This window comes from Camellia sinensis, chromosome 4 (assembly GCF_055761805.1).
Source record: "Camellia sinensis isolate YWXY chromosome 4, ASM5576180v1, whole genome shotgun sequence".
NCBI classification, from domain to species: Eukaryota; Viridiplantae; Streptophyta; class Magnoliopsida; order Ericales; family Theaceae; genus Camellia; species Camellia sinensis.
In genome coordinates this window covers 214,073,956-214,097,438 of record NC_138964.1, presented here as the reverse complement: position 1 = coordinate 214,097,438, position 23,483 = coordinate 214,073,956, and the positions used below count along the sequence as shown (strand labels likewise).

At 38.5% G+C, this 23,483-nt stretch overlaps 1 protein-coding gene across 1 annotated transcript; it reads right to left on the bottom strand.

Moving 5' to 3' along the window:
* Positions 1 to 7,603: 7,603 nt before the first annotated feature.
* Positions 7,604 to 18,001, bottom strand: LOC114309951 (phosphate transporter PHO1 homolog 9-like). Its single transcript, XM_082867505.1, has 9 exons — positions 17,749 to 18,001; positions 16,111 to 16,504; positions 15,951 to 15,999; positions 10,816 to 10,934; positions 10,464 to 10,722; positions 9,471 to 9,620; positions 9,003 to 9,281; positions 8,752 to 8,890; positions 7,604 to 7,999 (listed from the first exon to the last, which is right to left on the bottom strand). Exons 4-8 carry the CDS (start codon positions 10,878 to 10,880, stop codon positions 8,873 to 8,875), a joined length of 771 nt encoding a protein of 256 aa, XP_082723631.1. The 5' UTR covers positions 10,881 to 10,934; positions 15,951 to 15,999; positions 16,111 to 16,504; positions 17,749 to 18,001; the 3' UTR covers positions 7,604 to 7,999; positions 8,752 to 8,872.
* Positions 18,002 to 23,483: the final 5,482 nt, after the last annotated feature.

Sequence of the window (23,483 nt, the reverse complement as noted above, 5' to 3'; positions counted from 1 at the left end):
AAATAAGAGTATCTTATATTATAATCTTGCTGGAAAGGATTAATTATCCATGCCCAACTGTGTATTTTTTGTTAAGAATCAATACCTCTACAACGTATAGGTGATCCAATTCCTACTCTTCAAGATCAGCGGTTATGTTGGTGTGGTACTTCTCTGTTTTCATTATTTTGCTTAGTACAGAGAGGATGCTCAAATTTCATTTGGATCACCATTCATTCAGTTCAGTTCAAGCTTTTAGTGAAATCTGATTATTATCATAATAGTACAATGCTTCTGAATAAATAATGAACACTTCACTTTCAAACTCAAGCGGATAGCTATGATACAAAACTCCGCATGTTTGTTGCACTCACTGTGGACTGCAGGCCGCAGATTAACAAAGGTGGTAAAAAACAAAACTAAGAGATATACTATAACATAATGAGTTTGGGCAAGTGCTGAGTCTTCTGATTGTATGTTTTTGCTTTTCAGAGAGAAGTTATTGGAGCACCCATATAGCAATCAGTGGTACCTACAGTGTCTGGTCAGTTGCTCTTGGCTGCATACCCAACAGGTACTTTGGTTTCCCCATTCAGTAGTGAAAGCTTGGTAACAAGGGAGAGAACAGAGAGGGACTGGAAGTTAAAGCTTGGTAACAAGGGAGAGAACAGAGAGGGACTGAAAGTTGGTGTTGTTATATTATGTTTCTGTATATTACAAGAGAGCAAGCTCCCTCTCTTTATAGAGAGGAGAGGGAGACAATTAGAATCGGATGCCTGGTAACTTACATTGAGAGAAGCTAAAGCTAAAGTGAAAGTTCTCTTCTTTACAGCTACACATTGTGGCCTTTACAGATGCAAGGTCTTTTACAGCTATACATGGTAGTGGGGGTGTATATTATATGTATATTATATGTTAACAGCCCCCCGCAAACTCAAGGAGGGTAGGCATCGACCAAGTTGAGTTTGGAAACAAGATCACGGAAGCGCCCAGGAGAATGAGCCTTGGTGAAGATATTAGCAGGTTGATCGGCAGAAGCAATTGGGAGAAGATGAACAGTACCACGTGTAACATGTTGTCGAATGAAATGGCAATCAATCTCAATATGCTTGGTGCGATCATGGAAAACATCATTGTGAGCAATCTGAATGGCACTCTGATTGTCACAATAAAGAGCGGTAGCGCCAGAAGAGGAAATACCCATATCAGTGAGGAGCCAGCGAAGCCAGAGAAGTTCCTGAGTAGTGTCGGCAAGGGCTCGGTATTCAGCTTCGGTGCTAGAACGGGCAGTGAGGGATTGTTTTTTGCTACGCCAAGTAAGAAGAGAATCCCCTAAGAAGAAACAGAAGCCCGTGGTGGAGCGTCGATCCGTAGGATCCCCAGCCCAATCAGCATCAGAGAAGGCACGCAGTTCCAGAGATGAGGAAGCAGAGTAGTGAAGGCCATGGAACAGGGTGCCTTTGATGTACCGAAGGATGTGAAGTAGAGCAGTATAGTGGGGAGTGCGAGGAGCCGACATGTACTGACTAACAATGTGAACAGCATAGGCAATGTCAGGACGAGTCACTGTGAGATAGACAAGACTGCCGACGAGCTGACGATAGAGAGTAGCATCAGGGAGGAGAGCCCCGTCGAGAGGAGTGAGACGAATCTGAGGATCAACTGGAGTAGATGTAGTTTTGCAATCAGTAAGACCAGCACGAGCCAGAAGATCGGATGCATATTTGGCCTGAGATAAGTAAGAGCCAGTAGAATCATGAGAAACTTCAAGGCCTAAAAAGTAGTTGAGAGTACCAAGGTCCTTCATCTCAAACTGACGGTGGAGAAAGCGTTTGAGGTGGAGAATACCAGCTGCATCATTACCAGTGATAATCATATCATCCACATACAGAAGGAGAAGAGTGGTACCATGAGGAGTAGTCCGTATAAAAAGAGCAGAGTCATAGGAGCTAGAGGTGAACCCGAAGTCATGAATGGTAGAACTGAACTTAGCAAACCAGGCACGGGGTGCTTGCTTGAGGCCATAGAGGGCACGCTGTAGTTTGCAAACCTTATGAGGGGGAAAAGTAAACCCAGGGGGAGGTTGCATGTAGACCTCCTCAAGAAGATTACCATTGAGGAAGGCATTTTTGACATCCATTTGAAAAAGCTCCGGGTGGCGAGCAGCAGCAACAGCTAGTAAACTGCGAACAGAGGTAAGCCGAGCAACAGGAGAGAAGGTTTCCTCATAATCAATCCCATATTCCTGGTTGAAACCCTTGGCAACAAGACGAGCTTTGTAGCGTTCAATCGAGCCATCAGAATGAGTCTTGATTTTGTAAACCCATTTGCAGCCAATCGCAGTTTTTCCAAGAGGAAGGTCAACAAGATCCCAAGTATGAGTTTTGTCCAAAGCCTGAAGTTCATCAGTCATAGCTTGCTGCCAAAGAGGATTAGTACAAGCCTCACGATAGGAGGTAGGTTCATAAGTAGAAAAGGCAGCAGACCCAACAATATAATCACGAAGGTGGATAGGAGGTTGAGTTACCCGGTGTGGTCGACCCGTAGGAGGATCGGTGGAAGGAAGAACCAGTGGAGAAGGAGGTGGTGCAGGGAGAGGTGGACCTTCAGGGAGAGCAGTCTGGTCGGGAGCAGGAGTGAGCAAGGGCGTCTCAATGACGGAGGGACCTGTATCAAAATCATCAGAGAAGAGATCGATGGAAGGATTAGTAAACAACATTAGTGGAAAGTGCAGGTAAATGAAATGAGGATAGGGAGGAAAACATTTGGTGCTCCCAAAAAACTACATGGCGGGAGATACGAAGACGTTTAGAGAGAGGGTCCCAACAGCGAAAGCCTTTATGTTCAATTCCATACCCAAGAAAGCAACAAAGACGAGAACGCGGTTCAAGCTTGGTGCGTTCATGAGATTGAAGGAGAACAAAGCAGGCAGAGCCAAAAACCCGAAGATTAGCATAGGGAGGGGGAGTGCCATGCAGACGTTCAAATGGAGTTTGGTTATGGATGACAGGGGAAGGGGCACAATTGATAGTGTAGACAGCAGTGAGGGCAGCTTCCCCCCAAAAGTTTTCAGGGCAGGAAGAAGAAAGAAGGAGAGTGCGAGTAGTGTCAAGAATGTGCCTATGTTTCCGTTCAGCACGGCCATTTTGCTGGGACGTGCCAGCACAGGAATGATGAGGCAGTGTACCATGACTCTAAAGAAAAGAAAGGAAATCTGAATCCCGATATTCCATAGCATTGTCGGAGCGAAAAAGTTTGATGGTTTTGGAAAATTGGGTGTGGATCATTTGGGCAAATCGATAATAAAGAGTTTTGAGGTCAGACCGAGTTTTCATGAGAAAAATCCAGGTAAACCGTGAAAAATCATCAATGAAAACAACAAAATAACGAGATCCCCCCATAGTAGTGGTGGGGGAAGGGCCCCAAATATCCGAATGTATAAGATCAAAAGGTGCACAGGAAACAGAAGTACTTTTATTGAATGATAAAGCAGGTTGTTTGGCAAGTTGACAGGGTATACAATCGAAAGTATCTGGAATTACATGACCCAATTGTCCACTAGAAACTAAAGACTTTAAGCGAGTAATAGAAATATGTCCTAAGCGACAATGCCAAAGGTGAAAAGGAGATAATGAGGAAGCAGAGGCAGGAGCAGCGATCTGAGGAGAGGCAGGAACATGAAGGTGAATGAGCTCATAGAGACGTCCATGCTTACGGCCGATCCCAATAGTCTGCCTCGTCTGAGGGTCCTGCACCAAACAATGAGTAGCAGAAAAGGTGACAGTTAGACCAAGTTCATATAATTGACCAATAGAGATAAGGTTTAAAGTGAGAGCAGGGATATGATAAACTTGAGGTAAAGTTAAGGAAGAGGTGGAAACAGTACCAAGATGACGGACAGTCATGAGAGAGCCATCAGCAGTTTGAATTGAGGGAATATGAGGAGAGGAAGAGATGGAAGAAAATATAGTTGAATTGGAGGTCATATGATTACAACAGACAGAATCAAAATACCAAGAAGAGTTACCTGGAATTACAGACAAAGCAGTAGGAGGAGGTGTACCAGAAGGGGAGAGAAGGTGTTTGAACATGGCCTCGACATCCGTTGGAGAAAAGAGAGGGGTAGACGGAGCCGGAGACTCAGAAAAACCCTCAGCGGCAGCAGCAGCAGTGGCGGTGTGAGGAGACTGATTCCCAGGATGAGATTGGTTCCTGGAACGATGAAAGCTCCCCCGAGAAGAACCACCGCGAGAAGAGTGGTTGTTGGAGGATGAGCGGGATGGATGACGAAGACAATCCTGTTGCAGATGACCAGGACTAAGTTTGTTGCAATATCGGCAGGTTCTGACTGGGCAATTGACCAGGAGATGTGTGGAAGGAAGGCCCCGATTCTGACAGTAGAGACAGGCAGTGGTCCGCTGGGGGAATGATGGCCGGTACGGGGGAGTGGCAAGAAAAGAGTCCACATGATGAGTTTGGAGAGTACCAAGACGAGTCTCTTCTGATAGCAACTCAGAAATAGCTTGTTCCAGAGTGGGCAAGGGATGGCGATGAAGAAGAGAGGCACGTACGGGCTCAAAAGATGAAGTGAGAGCCATGAGAAAGTGCACCAACCTTTGCTGATTACGATAAGCAGTAAATAAAACAGCATCTTCTTGGTGAGGCCAAGTTGGCTCAGAAAGAGCAAGCTGGTCCCAAACGGAGTACATTTGAGAGAGGAAGTCATTGATGGACTGACTAGATTCTTGGCGCATCCGATGAAGTTGGCTCTGAAGTTGATATTGATGAGCAAGACCAGTAGTCTGGTATCATTCTTTCAAAAAATCCCAGATGTCTTTGGCAGGAGTGGTGACAGAGTCAAGCTGAAAGCGACCAAACTGAAGACTGATAGAGGTAACAGAAGTATTCCGAAACCAGGTAATGATTTGGTAATTCTTACTGTCCCATTCCTCAAGGCGATCTTCATATGTAGTAGCAGGGGAAATAGTGGTTTCAGCAGTGTCTTTGACCGGTTGGGTCATGTCCCCGGTGATAATTCGCCAGAGCTTCTTTCCTTTGAGGAAGGAAGACATGGCTTGGGCCCATAGAACATAGTTGGAACCATCCAAAATAACGAAAATGGGATGGGAGGCATTAGGACGATCCATAATAATAGTGGAGTAGGGCTAAATGGATAGGGAGAGACCTGTAGGAGCAAAATTAGGTAAAACAGAGTGTACCAGTGAGTCCGAAAGGTCGAAAATAGCTAGGAAAGGTGGGCTGTGCAGGATGATGTCAGCATGGTGGAAAATGAGGTCAGCGGCGCACGTTAGCAGGAAGGGCGTGCGGCGCACGGTAGCAGAGAGGACTGGCAGCGTATGTTAGCAAAATGGCGCACGCGGGTGCACAATAGCGGAACGGTGCACGCGCAGCTCACGATAGACGAACGGCGCACGCTGGTGCACGGTAGCAGGTGCGGCGCACGACAGGGCAGGGTGGAAGGCGCGTGGCAGCGCGTGTGAGAGTGGCAACGGAAGCAGAGAAGCGCCGAGAGAAGAAGCGGCGCGTGAGAGCGCGTGAGGGCTTGTCTGGTGATGGGCTTGGTGCCGTTGGGATCGTAAGGAAATTCCGAGCTGTTTGGTATAGTCCACTGTGTACGGAACTAAGAACCAAAATTGAGGGATGCCAGAATTGTGTTTCTAGGCTCTGATACCATGAAAGCTTGGTAACAAGGGAGAGAACAGAGAGGGACTGAAAGTTAAAGCTTGGTAACAAGGGAGAGAACAGAGAGGGACTGAAAGTTGGTGTTGTTATATTATGTTTCTGTATATTACAAGAGAGCAAGCTCCCTCTCTTTATAGAGAGGAGAGGGAGACAATTAGAATCGGATGCCTGGTAACTTACATTGAGAGAAGCTAAAGCTAAAGTGAAAGTTCTCTTCTTTACAGCTACACATTGTGGCCTTTACAGATGCAAGGTCTTTTACAGCTATACATGGTAGTGGGGGTGTATATTATATGTATATTATATGTTAACAAGTAGATTTCATACCTTTGTGCACGTAAGATATGGAAGCCTCCCTCTGTATGTTCAATTCTTTTTTGGGTAAATTACATTTACCTCCCCTGAGGTTTTTGACAAATATAGGGATCTTTCATGTGGTTTGAATAATTACAGTAACCTCCCTTGCTTTACCTGACAATTTCAAGATTCTCCCCTTCTGTCAACTTGTTCCAAACGGTGTTACTTTTTCTATAGTAAAATATCTTATTGCCCTTCCTTTTAAAATATTAAAAAATGTTTTTGGATTGGAGGACAAGTTTGGAAGAAACAAACAGTGTTTTTGGATTTATTTTTTTAAAATATTAAAAAATGTTTAAAAAATATTATTTTTTATTTTAAATATTATTTTTTATTTAAATATTTTATTTTTTTTAATTTTAATATTTTAAATTCAAAACACAATTTTACACTCAAATCGTAACCAAACATATAACTCAAAACTCAATTCAAAAATTATTTTCAAGCCTCATAACCAAACACATAGCTCGACACTCCACATTACTTTCAAAACTCTATACTCAAATCGTAACCAAACGCATAACAAAAAATTAAAATATTTAAAAATATATTTATAAAATAAAATAAAATATTTAAAATAAAAATTATATATTTAAAATAAAAAATAAAAATTTTAATTTTTTTTAATATTTAAAAAATATATTTAACATAAGTTTGTATTTTTTTAAGTTTGTGTTTGGTTATGAGTTTTGAAAATAATTTTTGAATTGTGTTTTGAGTTGTGTATTTGGTTAAGACTATGAATTTTGAAAAGATTTTTGAAATTTCTAATTGGAATTGTGATTCTAAAAGAGAACCAAACATGTTTCTAAAAAAAAATGTTTTTTCAGAACATGTTTTTACTCAAAACTCAATTCAAAAATTATTTTCAAAACTCATAACCAAACACAAACTTAAAACTCAATTCAAAACTCAAAACCAAACTTATTTTAAAAGAAAAAAAATTTCTAAAAAAATTTATTTTATTTTATAAAATTATTTTTAGAATCATGATTTGAATGTGAAGTCATACCTTGAGTTATGAGTTTTGAAAAAAAAAATTTGTTTGGTTATAAATTTTGAAATTTTTTGAATTTATTTTTTTAGGGTAAATATTTTATATTTTAAATATTTATTTATTTATTTTAATGTGTATTATATTTCATACATCTGTGTTGTATTTTTTTTTAATATTTTAAATATATAGTTTTTATTTTAAATATTATATTTTTTTTTTATGCGTTTGGTTACGATTTGAGTGTAGAGTTTTGAAAGTAATGTGGGGTGTCGAGTTATGTGTTTGGTTATGAGATTTGAAAATAATTTTTGAATTGAGTTTTAAGTTATGTGTTTGGTTACGATTTGAGTGTGAAGTTGTGTTTTGAGTTTAAAATATTAAAATTGAAAAAATTAAAATATTAGCAAAATAAAATCAAATATTTAAATAAAAATTATATATTTAAAATAAAAAATAAATGTTTTTTAAACATATTTTAATATTTTAAAAAAATAAATCTAAAATACTGTTCCAATCACTATTTGTTTCTTCCAAACCTATCATCCAATCCAAAAACATTTTTTAATATTTTAAAAGAAAGGGTAATAAGGTAATTTATTATAAAAAAGTAACACCGTTTGAAACAATTTGACAGAAGGAAGGAATCTTGATATTGTCAGGTAAAATAGGACAAGTTACTGTAATTATTCAAACCACAGGAGAGGTCCCTATATTTTTCAAAAACCTTAGAAGAGGTAAATGTAATTTACCCTTCTTTTTTTCTTTTTCTTTTTTTTAAAATAATTTGCTCTCATCTGTTTCTTGTACTTGCACACAATTGCTCAAGTAATTATAACAGCTATTCTTCCTGTTCTGTGCAATATATAGTTATACATCCTTTTCTTCATTGTCATTGTTGAAAGGTAAGGAACTGACTTGAATGCCCGATATTTTCCAACATTATTCAAGTGCTCATTCTCCAACCTGGTCAGTTAAACATAATGATAATACAATTAGTAAAAAGTCAGTCTCCAGAGATTTGTGACAAACAGTACAGTTGAATTGTTGGGGGTGTGACTCAGTCAGTTCTTGTCAAGTTTTATCGTTTTTTAATGGATTTTTATAGTCCCAATTACCAAGCTAAAGGTCAGCATTACTGCGATGTACCTTGTGCTTGCTGGAGTAACAAATGAAAGGTAAGATTTTATACACTGTAGTGGAAGAAGAGTGCAACTTGGGAAGCTAAAATACACGTGGAGTTAAGTCAAATAACATGGAACACATAAGAAAAGTGGAACTCGAAAAGCTGCTCAATGGTTGAGGAAGGCATTGGGAAACAAAGCTACTAAGTACCAGTAAAGAAAAAATACGAAATAATGTTGAGATTAGATATATAAGAAGCATTCATAAAATTGCACAAGAAGCCAGCATGTTAAGCACTTCTGCAAAGTAACCTGCACTAGTTTTCCGAATGTAAGGAAGTATCTTTGTTAATCATTTTGTTATGCATTTCAAAATGTGGGGGAAAAAATTGCATTTGTAGGGGTGAGGCCGCTGTTAGGAAAAAAAGTTTTATGTGAACTTTTGGTCAGTTTTGATGTCTTCTTCCTCTGTATCAGTTCCAGAAAAAGTTCCTCTGGTGGAATATTTTCTTTCCTGGGAAAAAGGTTTCTGAAGCAATTGCTTTCTGGTTTATTTTAGGAAAGAATTGAACGCCAAACTAAAATACATCATACCTGAAGAAATTCCAAATACCCTGACGAATGATCTCCAAACAGGCAACAATTGCAGTTATGGCTGTCCTATTCGGGAAAGGCATGTCATAGAGACCTAGAACTGATTGCATCCATGCAAACCTTAGTGCACATTCAGTACCTACAATTTTCGTGTGAAAAAAGGAATTAAAAAATTATCAACGGCCTCTCCCCATGGAAATGTAGTAGTTATCAGTTCAGATAGGATTAGCAACAACTATTCTGGAACTTACTATTGCTACAAAGTAGACACTTTTGTTTGATATAAGGAGCTTGTCCCTTAACCAAGGGTTTCTAGAATTCCTTCGCAGAAGTCCCCAGTCTATGACAATGTCCCAGTACGTACTAGCAATTATAGCAACTCCTGAACTCGTTGTAGCCATGATCTTCCAAGTCTTTCCCCACTTTAGATCATTACCTGTTCTCATGACAACTGCAATTATTGTTGAGAAGTATTTCAGCCCATTAAGTGCGTGCATAGAGTCTCTCTCTTCAACCAAGCGTCGAAGGCACTGTAACATTAGATCCAAGTATGCTTAGTTGTCCAAATGGAAAACACTAGAGAACTAGAAGAAGAAAGAACTAGATGCTATGTCATTGTTGAATGCCAATATGTCCAAGATGCATATCTAGCACGACACACAGGCTAACAAATTAATGTCATTCTTGCACCAAATGTTAACACATTAACACGAACATACCTGAATGAAGCGTACCCAATATGGAACAACTGCAACAATGATGTAGAAAACATTGAAAACATCACTTTTACTGCACTTTTTTGATCTCCTGTTGAAGTCCCCCCAACCATAGTAGCAGATGTATAGTTCTGAACACCTTAATGCTTGCACCTGAAACAGAGTAGCAGTAACTGTTACATAGTTTTTATTAAAAATTTGAATTGAGTAGAACACAGCAAAGCTTTAGGCTAGTATTACACTGCAAATTAAACAATGCCTGTAGTACTTTTCGGATAATTTGTATAAAAGCAGTTTCTTAATTTGATGGGAGTGTTAAAAAGTAAGGAAAAATACTAATCTGGTATAATTTTGATGGAGAATTGAAAATTGAAGAAAACATAACCACAAGAAGAGCCAAAACCCCATTGTTATATGTATATATATTATATATGGTTTCATTGGTTTGTCATTTGAGTAAATATTTGAGCGGAAAACCGTAATATAAGTATGAATAATACTCGGAATGTTTGCAAATAGACTGGATTGAAATACATTATAATTATAAATATGTTGCTATAAGCATAATGTGAAACCGGGCTAGTAAGCTGATCCGCAAAGAATAAATCTGGGAGGGTTATCTGCAAATGCAAAGAAATATAAAATTTTGATTCTACTTAATCATACATGCTATTATTGTTGGAGATAAGATTATATTGTCAAATATATTGTTATCTATATAACTTAAAGTTGTGTTACCTTGTATAAAGGAACACAAAGACAGTGAAAGGCACATTGGATAAGGAAGAAGCGACTTGAACGGTAAAAGGCATGAATGCACAGAATGTTATAAGAAGCACCAGCTGCAAGCTTATGCTCATTAAAATTATTATGTTTCCTCAGAAGTTTGTGTAAGGATTCCATAGTAAAACACTACTTTTTAAAAAGAACAAAATTATGCAATAATTCATGCATTATGTCAGGTAAAAGAGGGGATATAAAAGTGTATAGAGTTACAGTGACTAGGCCTAGAGGGACCAATTCAGTTGTTGTTCTGAAGCTTCTTCCTGTTCTTGGGTCCATGTCCATATCCAGATTTGATATTACACCGGCCAGAGTGAGTACTGCAAGACCTGAACTAACAAGGAGAACTTCTCTGTAACCCAGTTCCATTCCTTTCTTGAAGCCAAATATAAAGGCATAATTGACCCGGAAATGCCTCCAAAAGTTGTTTCCAGAGAACATAATCATATGTAGATCAATGAATCCAAACAAGCTGTAAAAAAAATTGGGCTTGGAACAATATATTCATTCAAACAGTGAAAAACCATCCTGACCATAAATGGCCTTATTAATACCTAGAACATACCTGTAAAGTGGAAATATATTTTCCATATACTGCCCACGTCCTGACCATAAATATATCTCTCGCATGTATGCGCACAATAATAGCCACTACCAGCGCTATAGAGCAGCCAGAGAAAAAACCTGCAAGAGAAATGTGGTTCAAGAGAATTCATGTTGATTAAGTTGTCAAGAAGCAAATATTATATATATATATATATTTTTTTTCACTTTTCACAAGTATGAGATTGAAACAAACTCAGTGGAAAGGCAATGGCTCGCTCACATGAGAGAAGGAGATTGAAGGAAACAAGTTCACAGGGAAGTACTGGAAATAAGTGAATCTGATTGATTCAACTAATAAGATTTGGAGAATTTAGAAATAAACCATAACTGTTTATGATAGATAAACAAGATCTGACCAGGTATAACGTGAAATTTCATTGTCTACCTATACATCAAGACAAAATAAAAATAAATAATACGAGAAGAAAACACATCTCATTGATGTTCATGACTTGTTTTAATTCAACAACAGTAGCAGAAATTTGTGCAGCATATGCTGCTGAATAATATTTGAGATATGAAGTCCAATATCTTCTTGCAACAAAAGTCTTACCCAAGAAATATGTCATTCTATGTTTTTCACTTTTAGCTTGTTGTCTTAAAGTATTGATTTCCATTTGAGAAGTGTTTTATGAAGGTAGCCTCTACTCTTTCTATCAGCCTTGTGACTTGAGGAAGCATGAGATGGAGCAGAAAGCTAGTGTCAAGCATGAGATTTAATCCTACTCACATGAAACAGAAACTCATGACATGCATCAAACCTCATCAGAGCTAAGATTTGTCTATCATCTCCAAGTAAGCCTTCGAAGCATTCCTTGAAGTGATCTGTGCAAATACAAATTAGTGAATACCAAGATTCTGAAAAGCGGTTGCGGTCGCTGTAACAGTGGCGGTGGCGTGGTTGTAGTTGCGGGGTGTAAAGGCCGTAGCGTAATGGTTGCGGTAACTAGAGCCGTGAATTTTTTTATTTTTCGCACAATTTGAAAAAAACTTACCGATATGCATATTTTTTTTCCATGATCATATTTATTGGATTTAAAATAAATATTGATCAATTTTTGTAAATTTTTAAGTATGATCCAATATATTTCATATTTTTAAATCACTATAAATTGAGTTTTTTACATTTTATTTTAATAATTAATGACTTTATATTATACAAAAAATCAATCACTAAGTATTATATATAAAATAAACAATGACAAAAGTAAGAGAATAAATAAGAGCCTAAATATATATATGGGGGATGCACCAATAAATCCAAAATTAATAACTTATACACTGTTTAGTCCTAAAAGTTTTCTTATAGACTGAAAGGTCCCATTACAATGTTTCAAACATCATATTAATGTTTCGAACATTAGATTTCGAACATCAGATTAATGTTTCGAACATTAGATTTCGAACATCAGATTAATATTTCAAACATTAGATTGATGTGCAAATGGGACTAAATGGAGCATAAGAAAACTTTTAGGACTAAATGGTTCAACTTTTCAGAAACTAGGACTTATGGGTAAATTTTCCTATATATATATATATATACATACATATTTTAACCAACCCAAATAGGTAATGACCACACTTATTATTATTATTATTATTATTATTATTATTATTATTATTATTATTATTATTATTATTATTATTATTATTATTTTCAAACAATATATAGGTAGACACACACAAACAAAATGATAGAGTGATAGCAGCTGAATAGAATAGCATAGGTCTTACAGCTTCAACAAATCAATAATATATTCTTCATCTTCCCTCTTCTCTCTCTCTATCTCTATCTCTATCTCTTGCTACTCCATCTTCTCTCTTTATCTTCCCTTTTCTTTCTATCTCTCTTTTCCCATTTTTAGCTTTTTTCTTGTGTGTTTTTTTCAAAAGAAGCAATTCGGAACTATTACGTAATGATGCATAATAGGCCGTTACGGCTGTTACGGCACTGTTACGATCGTTATAGCAATCGTTACGACCGACACACCTGTTGTAAAAATTTATGTATTATTGATTGATGTTTATTGATTTTTATATATTGTTGTGTATATTACAAATGGTGAGTGGCTCATTATATAAGAGAGGGTGAGTGTAGTAGGTGAGGAGTAGGTGGTGGTAGGTGATGGTAAATTTTAACAGCCCCCCGCAAACTCAAGGAGGATAGAAACTAACCAACTTGAGTTTGGAGAGAGTAACAAAACAAGAAAATACATAAAAATAAAAGAGGATAAGAGACACTGTATGGTCGTGTCAGACCATTGGTGAAGACACTGGATGGTGGTGTCATAACGTTGTAGAGGACACTGTATGGGGGTGTCATAACCATGTAGAGGACACTGTATGGTGGTGTCATAACGGTGTAGAGGACACTGGATGGCGGTGTCAGACCGATGTAGAAGACAGTTTATGGGGTCATGTCGGACCGGTGTAGAAGACAGTTTATGGGGTCATGTCGGACCGTTGTAACAGACACTGTTGTGACAGTTGTTGTGACAGTTTACGGAGTCTTGCTGGACCCTTGTAGAAACTAACCGGAATCAATGTCGGGACAGTTTACAGAGTCTTGTCGGACCCTTTGAAGGAGCGAACCGGAATCAATGTCGGGACAGTTTACTGAGTCTTGTCGGACCCTTGAAGGAGCTAACCGGAATCAATGTCGGGACAGTTTACAGAGTCTTGTCGGACCCTTAAAAAGTCGCACCCTCAAAAGGTGTGCCCAATTTTTCAAAAGGCGTGCCATCAAAAGGCGTGCCCAATTCATCAAAAGGTGTGCCGGACATGATGGCGAGGCACGTGAGCGCCTTGGCTGGCGCGCCCGTTTGTCGTCTGGCGTCAAGTGGCGCGCGATACGCGTGGCTGCCCCGTCTATTTAACCAAGGTTGATGCTGAGGCTGAGGCAGACAAAAAACTTCTGAAAATCCTCTGAAAAAAAACTCTTCCTTTACTGAGAGAGAAACTCTGTAATACTCTGTAACCAACCCATCTCTGAAACACTCAGCAACATGGCCTCTTCTTCTCGTCCAGCTACCCAGAACATGGCCTCCTCTTCCCGTGGTCTGCTCACGCTCTTTCCAGAATTGAACGAGTCCACAAAAGAAATAACTGGTGCGGTGGCCAGTGAACCTCAACCAAACACCTCTGGTTTTGCTCCATTGAACTTTCCGATGCGGTCGGTGGAGCAAAAAATGGCGGTATAAACTGATATTGAGGCCAATCAGTATACTCTGAAGTCATGTGTGGAAACCATGACTGCGGTCACAAACCTGTCGCACCGGCTGCAGAGCAGGACAAATGAGGTGCAACAGTTAAACTCCCAGCTGGCTCTGCTCCAACGCATGTATAAGGATGCGCGAGCAGAGATAAGTGTGCTAAAGACAGAAAACAAGGAGCTGAAGCGGAAGGCCACCGTGATGTTCCGATTTGGAGGTCCACCATATGCTGTAGTGGAGGAGCAGGGAGGAGGCAACTTGCTTGGTGGTCTAGGAAGCACGGAGGCAACACCGGCAAGGACCACCCAGGACGGAGGCAAGAAGAAAAGACCAGCGGCTGAGTAGAGAAGAAAAATCCCACTGTGGGTGTGGTAGTTTTGTTTTTGTTTGTGTGGGTTTTTTTTTTTTTTTTTTGATGTAAAAGTGTGATCGGGGTTGATCCCCTGATATGAATAAAATGACAAGGTTGTGGAATGTTGTTGGTGTTATTTTGTGGTGTTGTTTTGTTTAATAAGAAAAATAAAATAAAAGAAAATAATGGATAAAGAAAATAGAGAAAAATATTTGTGGATGGGTGATAAGAAAAACAGCAGTGTGATTTTTTTTTTTTTTTTTTGGTGGAATATAAAATAAATAATAATAAGAGAATGGAAAACGGGTGATGCTTACTAACAAGGGATAGGGAAAATATATTATAATAAAATATATATATATATATATATTAAAATAAAAGAAAAGGGTGAAAGAACGTGGATGAAATAAATTAAGAGAAATGAGAGATATGATTAAAGTGGGTTTGAAAGTGGGAAAAGATGAGAGAGAGGGAGAGAGAGTGGGTGCATGATGATGATGTTGGGTCCATGGAGAGAGAGAGAGAGGGATGTCCAAGAAGCTTGTGCTTTTGACAGTTACACATTACCCAAGCTGTATGTGAAGATGCATGTTACTGTCTTACACTTCTGCAGGCTTGGTATTCTTTGTGGGGCACTTGCAACACGTGACATTGAAAATTGTATTCGAAAATGATGACATCTCCAACATGAAACGTCTTGGAAGCAGCCCAGGCCTTGTAATCAATATTCCCAATGATGGTTCAACCAGCGGAGTCCCCAACCTTGTACACTGCTGCCATTGAAACCTTCAAGCCAGCAAACATGGCTACCAACAACAGAGCCACAGCTCTACACCCCACACCCAAATCCATGGCTAAGAGAGAGAGAGCAAATCGGGAAAAAAACAGCAGTGACGAGCAGAAAAGCAGCGCCAGAAACGCCAACGACGACGACAAGTAAGAGTACAACCACGGATATGTGAGAGGCGAGGTGAACGGCGATAGAGGCTAGACGATGATACGGGTGCCGCCGCCAACATAGCGGAGGAGGGGTGTAAGAAAATGTTGAAGAAGTCAAGGTATGTGTAGAAAATAAGCGGAATAGGTTGAGGTCCGGCGGGCGGCCAAGGCGAGGTTGCCGCCCGCCGGTGAAGCGAGAAATACTAAGGTCTTAACCTTGCTCTGATACCATGTAAAAATTTATGTATTATTGATTGATGTTTATTGATTTTTATATATTGTTGTGTATATTACAAATGGTGAGTGACTCATTATATAGGAGAGGGTGAGTGTAGTAGGTGAGGAGTAGGTGGTGGTAGGTGATGGTAAATTGGTGGTAGGTGATGGTAAATTTTAACACCTGTGAATCTCAATCACACTGCAAAAGCGGCCGTAACGGGTGGCGGTAACCACCACAACCGTTACGTAACGGCGTTACGTAATGGTTGCGGCTGCTTTTTAAAACCTTGGTGAATACAGGAACATGAAAAGCAACAAAAATTTAATAACTTTACAGTTCAAATTATCATGAAAACAAAAATGTGAGACCTTGGCATACTTCTTCATGATCTTGGAGAACGCCAATAGATTCAATAAACTGAAACATCGATCACCAATATATTTGTTACACTCAAATTATAATATATATATATATATATATATTTGAAATTATCAATCGGGGAAGGAGATGAAGAGGTTGAAATCTTACCAGTAGCTTTTCAGAAGTAGAAGCTTTTGGTAGAATTCAATAAAAGCCTGTCTCATTTGTTCTTCTACTTTCCTCAGCTCCCCCTTGCTGAATGACAAGTCGGATTTTGAACTCATGAGGATAGTTTTCAAAGTTGATAGAGGTGTTTCAGGTGTGACATTGATCTTTACATGATTCAAAACTTTTAATGAAGGTAAAGTTGATAGAGGTGTTTCAGGTGTGATATTGATCTTTACATGATTCAAAACTTTTAATGAAGGTGGCCTAAAGCCCACAACACCGGCTTTGCTATGGTTAGTACTGCTTTCCGGTTCATTGTCTGGTCTAACTTCATCATCTATATTTCCTTCAGTGCTCATCTCAGCTTCTTGAATAACATCCATATGTGACCTTACTTCACATTCAAAGCAGAGGAAGAAATTTTAAAAGCATAAAATACTCTTCGGAACATCCATCCCTAACTCATAATCCATAACCCCCCAACAATAAATATATATATACACATAACTATGAAGTAAAAGAAAGAAAAATAAATTAATCACCGGGTGTCAAAGATCATATCAACACCCATGCAAACCAGGAAAACAAAGTAATATCGGAAACATCTTTATGCATATGATTCACAAATTTGTTTTCTAGAATAACACCATGAATGAAGAATGACACTGCAGGGAATTCAGCTTTTTGCGACGCTTAACACCAAGCGCCGAGGACGCGGCCGTCGCTATAACTTTATGACGTTTTAAAAACATCGTTATATTAGTATAGGCGGCGTTTTTAAAAACGTCGCCAAATGTCTTACTTGACAGTATCATGACGTCATTATGATATTTAGCGACATTTTTTAAACGCTGTCATATCTTTTTTAAAAAATATAACCGTTAATATTTAGGGTTTAAAGTGGCGTTTTTTAAAAAATGCCGTGATATCTCCTTTTTTTTTTTTTTTGAAATTGTGCTAATTTATGTGATTAAACTAAAAAAATACATATAATAAAACTGAATAACACTAATATGAAATAATAACTTACATTCAAATAACAAATGCATCATTAATTCACTTTCCCATTCACCAATCACCATTACCCACAAAATAACATATCCACAAATGATATTTTAATATTACCCCCAAAAATTGTATTCACAATTTTCAACCAAAAAATTAATTACTACTTTGTATACAAAGCCACAAAATAATATTACTATGTTCTCTCTCTCTATCTCTCACCACTCCCTCCCCCATCTAACACAAAAAATAAGAAGAAAGTGAACCAAAACACCCAACTCCCCAATCAGATCAAAGGAAAAAAAGAAAAAAGAAAAAAAAAGAGAAATAAGAATCCGAAGGAAAGCCCCCATCCATCCTTCATTGTCATTCTGAATCGCTCTCCATGCTCCTTCTCATGGCCTTCAATCCTCTTGGTCTCTGCCAATCATAAAACATAATAATAAACCAAGAAGAAGATCCAAACCAGAATAACCATGCACTCAGCTTTAGTTTATAAGTTAAATTATTGGCTTCTAACTATAACTTCACCCATGCATGAAAGTATTTTCTAGAGTCCATTAAGCATGTCAGCTATTACCAAGAATTAGATAAAACTTTTCCTGTCCATTTTTTTGAGAAAGTGAAACTTACTTGTATAGATAGGCGGCAATCCCAAGAATTATGCACAACAGCATAATATCAATACAGAAATTTCGACTGTCAAATCCAGCAAAGAGATCTACGACATAGCATAGCTGAATCTCTCTCTCTCTCTCTCTCTCTCTCTCTGCAGCACACAAAGTGATGCAAATCTACAGAAAATACAGTGGCAGCTTAATCACCTGGCTAACAGTATCCTTAAGTCTCACATTGGTGTTCTTAAGGTCAGATGTTGCATTGTCGACTTGTAGGATGTGAAAATACACCATTAATAATTTAAGAATACTTGTAGATTCAGATATTACTAGGACAGGATGTGTTCTCAAACCTTAGTGTCAATCCGTCCATTAAAGGAACTTGCCTATCAATTTCCTGTATGAATTGCAAAGTCAAAAATCGAAGTGCAGAAAATGGGACAAAGCAATAGATACAAATGCAGTAGCAAACCTCATTCAAATCACGGGCCATGTCTTTCAATTTATCCAAACCTTCTGATATCACTTCCAATCCTTGGTCCTGTGTGAACATCAAACTAAAACACAGTCAGATGCTGCATTGTCGACCTGTAGGGTGTGAAAATACACCATTAATAATATAAGAATACTTGGTAGCTTCAGATATTACTAGGACAGGATGTGTTCTCAAACCTTATGCTGGAAATTGTGTGCATGTATAGAATATGATAGTGGTGTTGGTGGAAGATAGTGGTATGTATAGAATATGATAGTGGTGTTGGTGGTAGATAGTGGCATGTATAGAATATGATAGTGGTGTTGGTGGTAGATAGTGGCATGTATATAATATGATAGTGGTAGATAGTGGTAATATATAATATGTAAGTGGTATATAATGGGTTATGATGATGTTTGTAATATCTCCTATATAAGGAGTGTCATTTGGTCTTGTAAAATAAGAAGTTTTGAATATAACAGAAATATATTCCTTCTTCCTCATATTTTTCGGAGTTCTTCTTCTTCATATTTTCTAAGTTGGTATCAGAGCAACAAAAAACACAGCAGCCCTAAAACCGTCATAGCCATGTCGGAAGTCACGTCCGAAACCACTTCAACCCCTGCCGCTGCCATTCCGGTGAAAACGTCCAACTCTCACTCTGTCCAAATCACCACCATCCGCCTAAATGGTGATAATTTTCTCCGTTGGTCACAATCTGACCGGATGTATATCCGTGGGCAAGGAAAGATCGGTTACATCACTGGTGACAAGAAGGCTCCTGCTGTTAATGATCCGCTGTTCGACAGTTGGGACGCTGAAAACTCCATGGTTATGACATGGTTGGTCAATTCCATGGAGGAGGATATAAGCTCTAATTACATGTGCTATACTACTGCACAAGAATTGTGGGATAATGTTAGTCAGATGTATTCTGACCTAGGAAATCAATCTCAAGTTTTCGAATTAACTTTGAAGTTGGGAGAGATTCGTCAAGGAGATGATTCCGTCACCAAATATTTCAATTCGTTGAAAAGGTTGTGGCAGGATCTTGACATCTTCAACACATACGAATGGAAATCGGTTGACGACTGCAACCACCACAAGAAAACTGTGGAAGACAGCCGTATTTACAAGTTTCTTGCCGGCCTCAACATTGAGTTCGATGAAGTGCGAGGAAGAATTATTGGCAGACCTCCTCTCTCATCCATTGGCGAAGTATTTGCCGAAGTCAGAAGGGAAGAGAGCCGAAGGAGCGTCATGCTTAAGAAAAAAGGTAATGGTGAATCAATTGAAATTTCTGCTTTAATTAGCGATGCTGCGGCCAACAAGGCTGCAAATTACCAGCGCAGGTTTGATGATAAGCCACGGGTCTGGTGTGATTTTTGCAACAAGCCTCGCCATACACGCGAAACGTGTTGGAAGATCCATGGCAAACCTGTCAACTGGAAAAGCAGCAAACAAGGAGAGAAGAATCGTGGCTTTCCTACCGCTAATGAAGCCGATTCAGGTCCCTTCAACAAAGAGCAGATTGATCAACTCTTAAAGCTGATAAAATCCAACTCCTCAACCGGTACTCCTAGTGTTTTGTTGGCACAAACAGGTAGAAATCCTAAAGCCTTCTCTTGCCTAAACTTCTCTCCGTGGATCATAGATTCCGGTGCCTCCGATCACATGACTAGTTTTTCCCATTTATTTAGTACCTATTTCCCTTGTTCTGGTCATGACAAAATCAGAATAGCCGATGGTAGTTTTTCACCTATTGCAGGAAAAGGATTTATTAAACTAACTGAGAAAATTAATCTCAATGCTGTTCTTCACGTCCCCAACTTAGCCTGTAATCTTTTGTCTGTCAGTAAACTATCTAAGGATTCTAATTGTCGTGTTACATTTTTTGAATCCCATTGTGAATTTCAGGACCAGAACTCGGGGATGATGATTGGGCGTGCTAGGATGCTTGAAGGTCTTTACTACTTTGATGAAGTACCTGTTAGTAATAAAAAAGCTCAGAGCTTTAATAGTACTAGTTCAATCTCTGTTCAAGAAAAAATAATGCTATGGCACTATAGGCTAGGACATCCTAGTTTTCTTTATCTGAAACATTTATTTCCAAAATTATTTAAAGGGATTGATTGTTCTTCTTTTCATTGTGAAAGTTGCATTTTTGCAAAATTTCATCGCTCTACTTATTTGCCAAAACCTTACCAGGCTTCAAAACCTTTTTATTTGATTCATAGTGATGTTTGGGGCCCTTCTAAAATCACTACTCTTTCTGGTAAAAGATGGTTTGTTACATTTATTGATGACCATACCCGCTTATGTTGGATTTATTTGATGAATAAAAAATCTGCCGTGAAAAATTTATTCACAAATTTTTACAATATGATTGAAAACCAATTTCAAACCAAAATTGGTATTTTACATTCTGATAATGGAACAGAATATTTCAATGAGCAGTTGGGTGAGTTTTTGGAAAAAAAGGGGATTTTTCATCAATCTACATGTCGGGATACCCCTCAACAAAATGGCATTGCAGAACGAAAAAATAAACATCTACTTGAAGTAGCACGTGCTATAATGTTTTACATGCATGTTCCTAAATATTTATGGGGTGAAGCAATTTTAACAGCCTCTTATTTGATAAACAGGATGCCTACAAAGGTGTTAACATACAAAACACCTTTTGATTGTCTCAAAACTTTTTTTCCTGACACGAGGTTGTTTTCTGATTTACCAGCCAAAGTTTTTGGATGTACTGCCTATGTTCATGTTCCCAGTCAATTTCGTTCAAAACTTGACCCCCGTGCTATAAAATGTGTTTTTTTGGGTTATTCCTCAAACAAAAAGGGGTATAAGTGCTTCGATCCTCAAAACAAGAAATTTCATGTGAGTATGGATGTGTCATTTGTGGAAACAAAATCCTATTTCCCCAACACTTCTCTTCAGGGGGAGACAAGTGGAGTAGCAGACCGTTTTTGGGATATTTCTATCCCGCTCCCCAATGTCATTTATCCTACACAAAAACCACATCTGTCTGATAATGATCACTTAGGAGAACCAAGTTCTATGGTGCCTAGTCAAGAAGATTCTTGTTTAGGGGGAGAAGTACTACAAAATGATCTAAATCCTGAGCTTCAGGTTTATACTAGGAAGCGATTTCATCTGAGGAATAATGACCCGAATGTCCATCCTAATGACCCGAATGTCCACCCGAGTTCTGGCATCGAAATTTTAGGTAATCCTATTCCTTCTATTTCCGACCTTGACGTACCTATAGCAATTAGGAAAGGTGTCCGAAATTGCATTAAACATCCTATTGCAAATTACCTCTCCTATCAAAGACTGTCTAAAAACCATAGAGCTTTCACATCTAGGATTTCACACTTGTTTGTTCCAAGGAATATACAGGAAGCATTGGATGATCCGAATTGGAAATTAGCAGTCATGGAGGAGATGAATGCTTTAAGGAGAAGTGGTACTTGGGAGATAGTTGATCTACCCAAAGACAAGAAAACAGTTGGGTGTAAATGGGTGTTTACGATAAAATGTAACGCAGATGGAAGCGTTGAGAGATACAAGGCGAGACTGGTGGCTAAAGGCTTCACTCAAACTTATGGGATCGACTATCAGGAGACGTTTGCTCCTGTTGCTAAAATAAATTCCATCAGAGTACTGTTATCTCTTGCAGTAAATTCAGATTGGCCTCTACATCAACTTGACATTAAAAATGCATTTCTCAATGGTGATCTTGAAGAGGAGGTGTTCATGAGCCTACCGCCGGGATTTGAGCTGAGACTTGGAAGTGACAGAGTATGCAGATTGAACAAGTCATTATACGGACTCAAACAATCACCAAGAGCGTGGTTTGAACGCTTTGGGAAGGCAGTTATCAGTTGTGGCTTCTCGCAGAGTCAAGCAGATCACACAATATTTTATAAACATTCAAAAAATAGTAAAATTGTAATTTTGATTGTTTATGTTGATGACATCATTTTAACTGGTAATGATGAAGCAGAGTTAGCAGCCCTCAAAGAGAAACTCGCAAAAGAATTTCACATTAAGGATCTGGGAGCCCTCAAGTATTTCCTCGGAATGGAATTTGCAAGATCCAAGGAAGGTATATTCGTTAATCAGAGAAAATATGTTCTTGATCTCCTTGGAGAAACAGGTATGCTTGGTTGTAAGATGGCGGAGACTCCGATCGAGCCTAACTTGAAGTTACAAGCTGCTAAGACTGAAGAAGTCAAAGAGAGAGAACAATATCAGCGACTTGTAGGGAAATTGATTTACTTGTCTCATACGCGGCCTGATATTGCCTTTGCAGTCAGCATGGTAAGTCAGTTCATGCACTCACCAGGGGCAGAGCACTTTGAGGCCGTTTATAAGATCTTAAGATATTTGAAAGGAACTCCAGGGAGAGGCTTACTGTTCAAGAAACATGGACATCTTCAAGTTGAAGTATACACAGATGCAGACTGGGCAGGAAGTGTTACAGACAGAAGATCAACATCCGGATACTGCTCCTTTGTAGGTGGGAACCTAGTTACATGGCGGAGTAAAAAACAAAATGTGGTAGCTAGAAGTAGTGCAGAAGCAGAGTTCAGAGCTGTTGCCCATGGAATCTGTGAAGTAATGTGGATTAAAAGAATTCTTGAAGAATTAAAGCTTTCTCACCCGACACCTATGAAGGTCTATTGTGACAACAAAGCAGCTATATCTATAGCTCATAATCCAGTTCTACATGATCGCACAAAACATATAGAAGTGGATAAACATTTCATCAAGGAGAAAATCAATGCTAGCATAATCTGTATGACCTACCTTCCAACAGGTGAACAATTAGCTGATGTGCTAACGAAGGGACTACACAAGAAGCAATTTGATAAGCTGACTAGCAAGCTGGCTATGGAAGATATCTTCAAACCAACTTGAGGGGGAGTGCTGGAAATTGTGTGCATGTATAGAATATGATAGTGGTGTTGGTGGTAGATAGTGGTATGTATAGAATATGATAGTGGTGTTGGTGGTAGATAGTGGCATGTATAGAATATGATAGTGGTGTTGGTGGTAGATAGTGGCATGTATATAATATGATAGTGGTAGATAGTGGTAATATATAATATGTAAGTGGCATATAATGGGTTATGATGATGTTTGTAATATCTCCTATATAAGGAGTGTCATTTGGTCTTGTAAAATAAGAAGTTTTGAATATAACAGAAATATATTCCTTCTTCCTCATATTTTTCGAAGTTCTTCTTCTTCATATTTTCTAA

Bases quoted from the DNA above. Each gene is read 5' to 3' on its own strand.
- LOC114309951 (XM_082867505.1), bottom strand. From the start codon at position 10,880: ATGCGAGAGATATATTTATGGTCAGGACGTGGGCAGTATATGGAAAAT. The intron at 9,621-10,463 runs GTAACTCTATAC...ACTCTGTTTCAG, and splicing joins TCCCTCTAGGCCTAGTCACT to GTGCAAGCATTAAGGTGTTC. The intron at 9,282-9,470 runs GTATGTTCGTGT...CTAATGTTACAG, and splicing joins ATTGGGTACGCTTCATTCAG to TGCCTTCGACGCTTGGTTGA.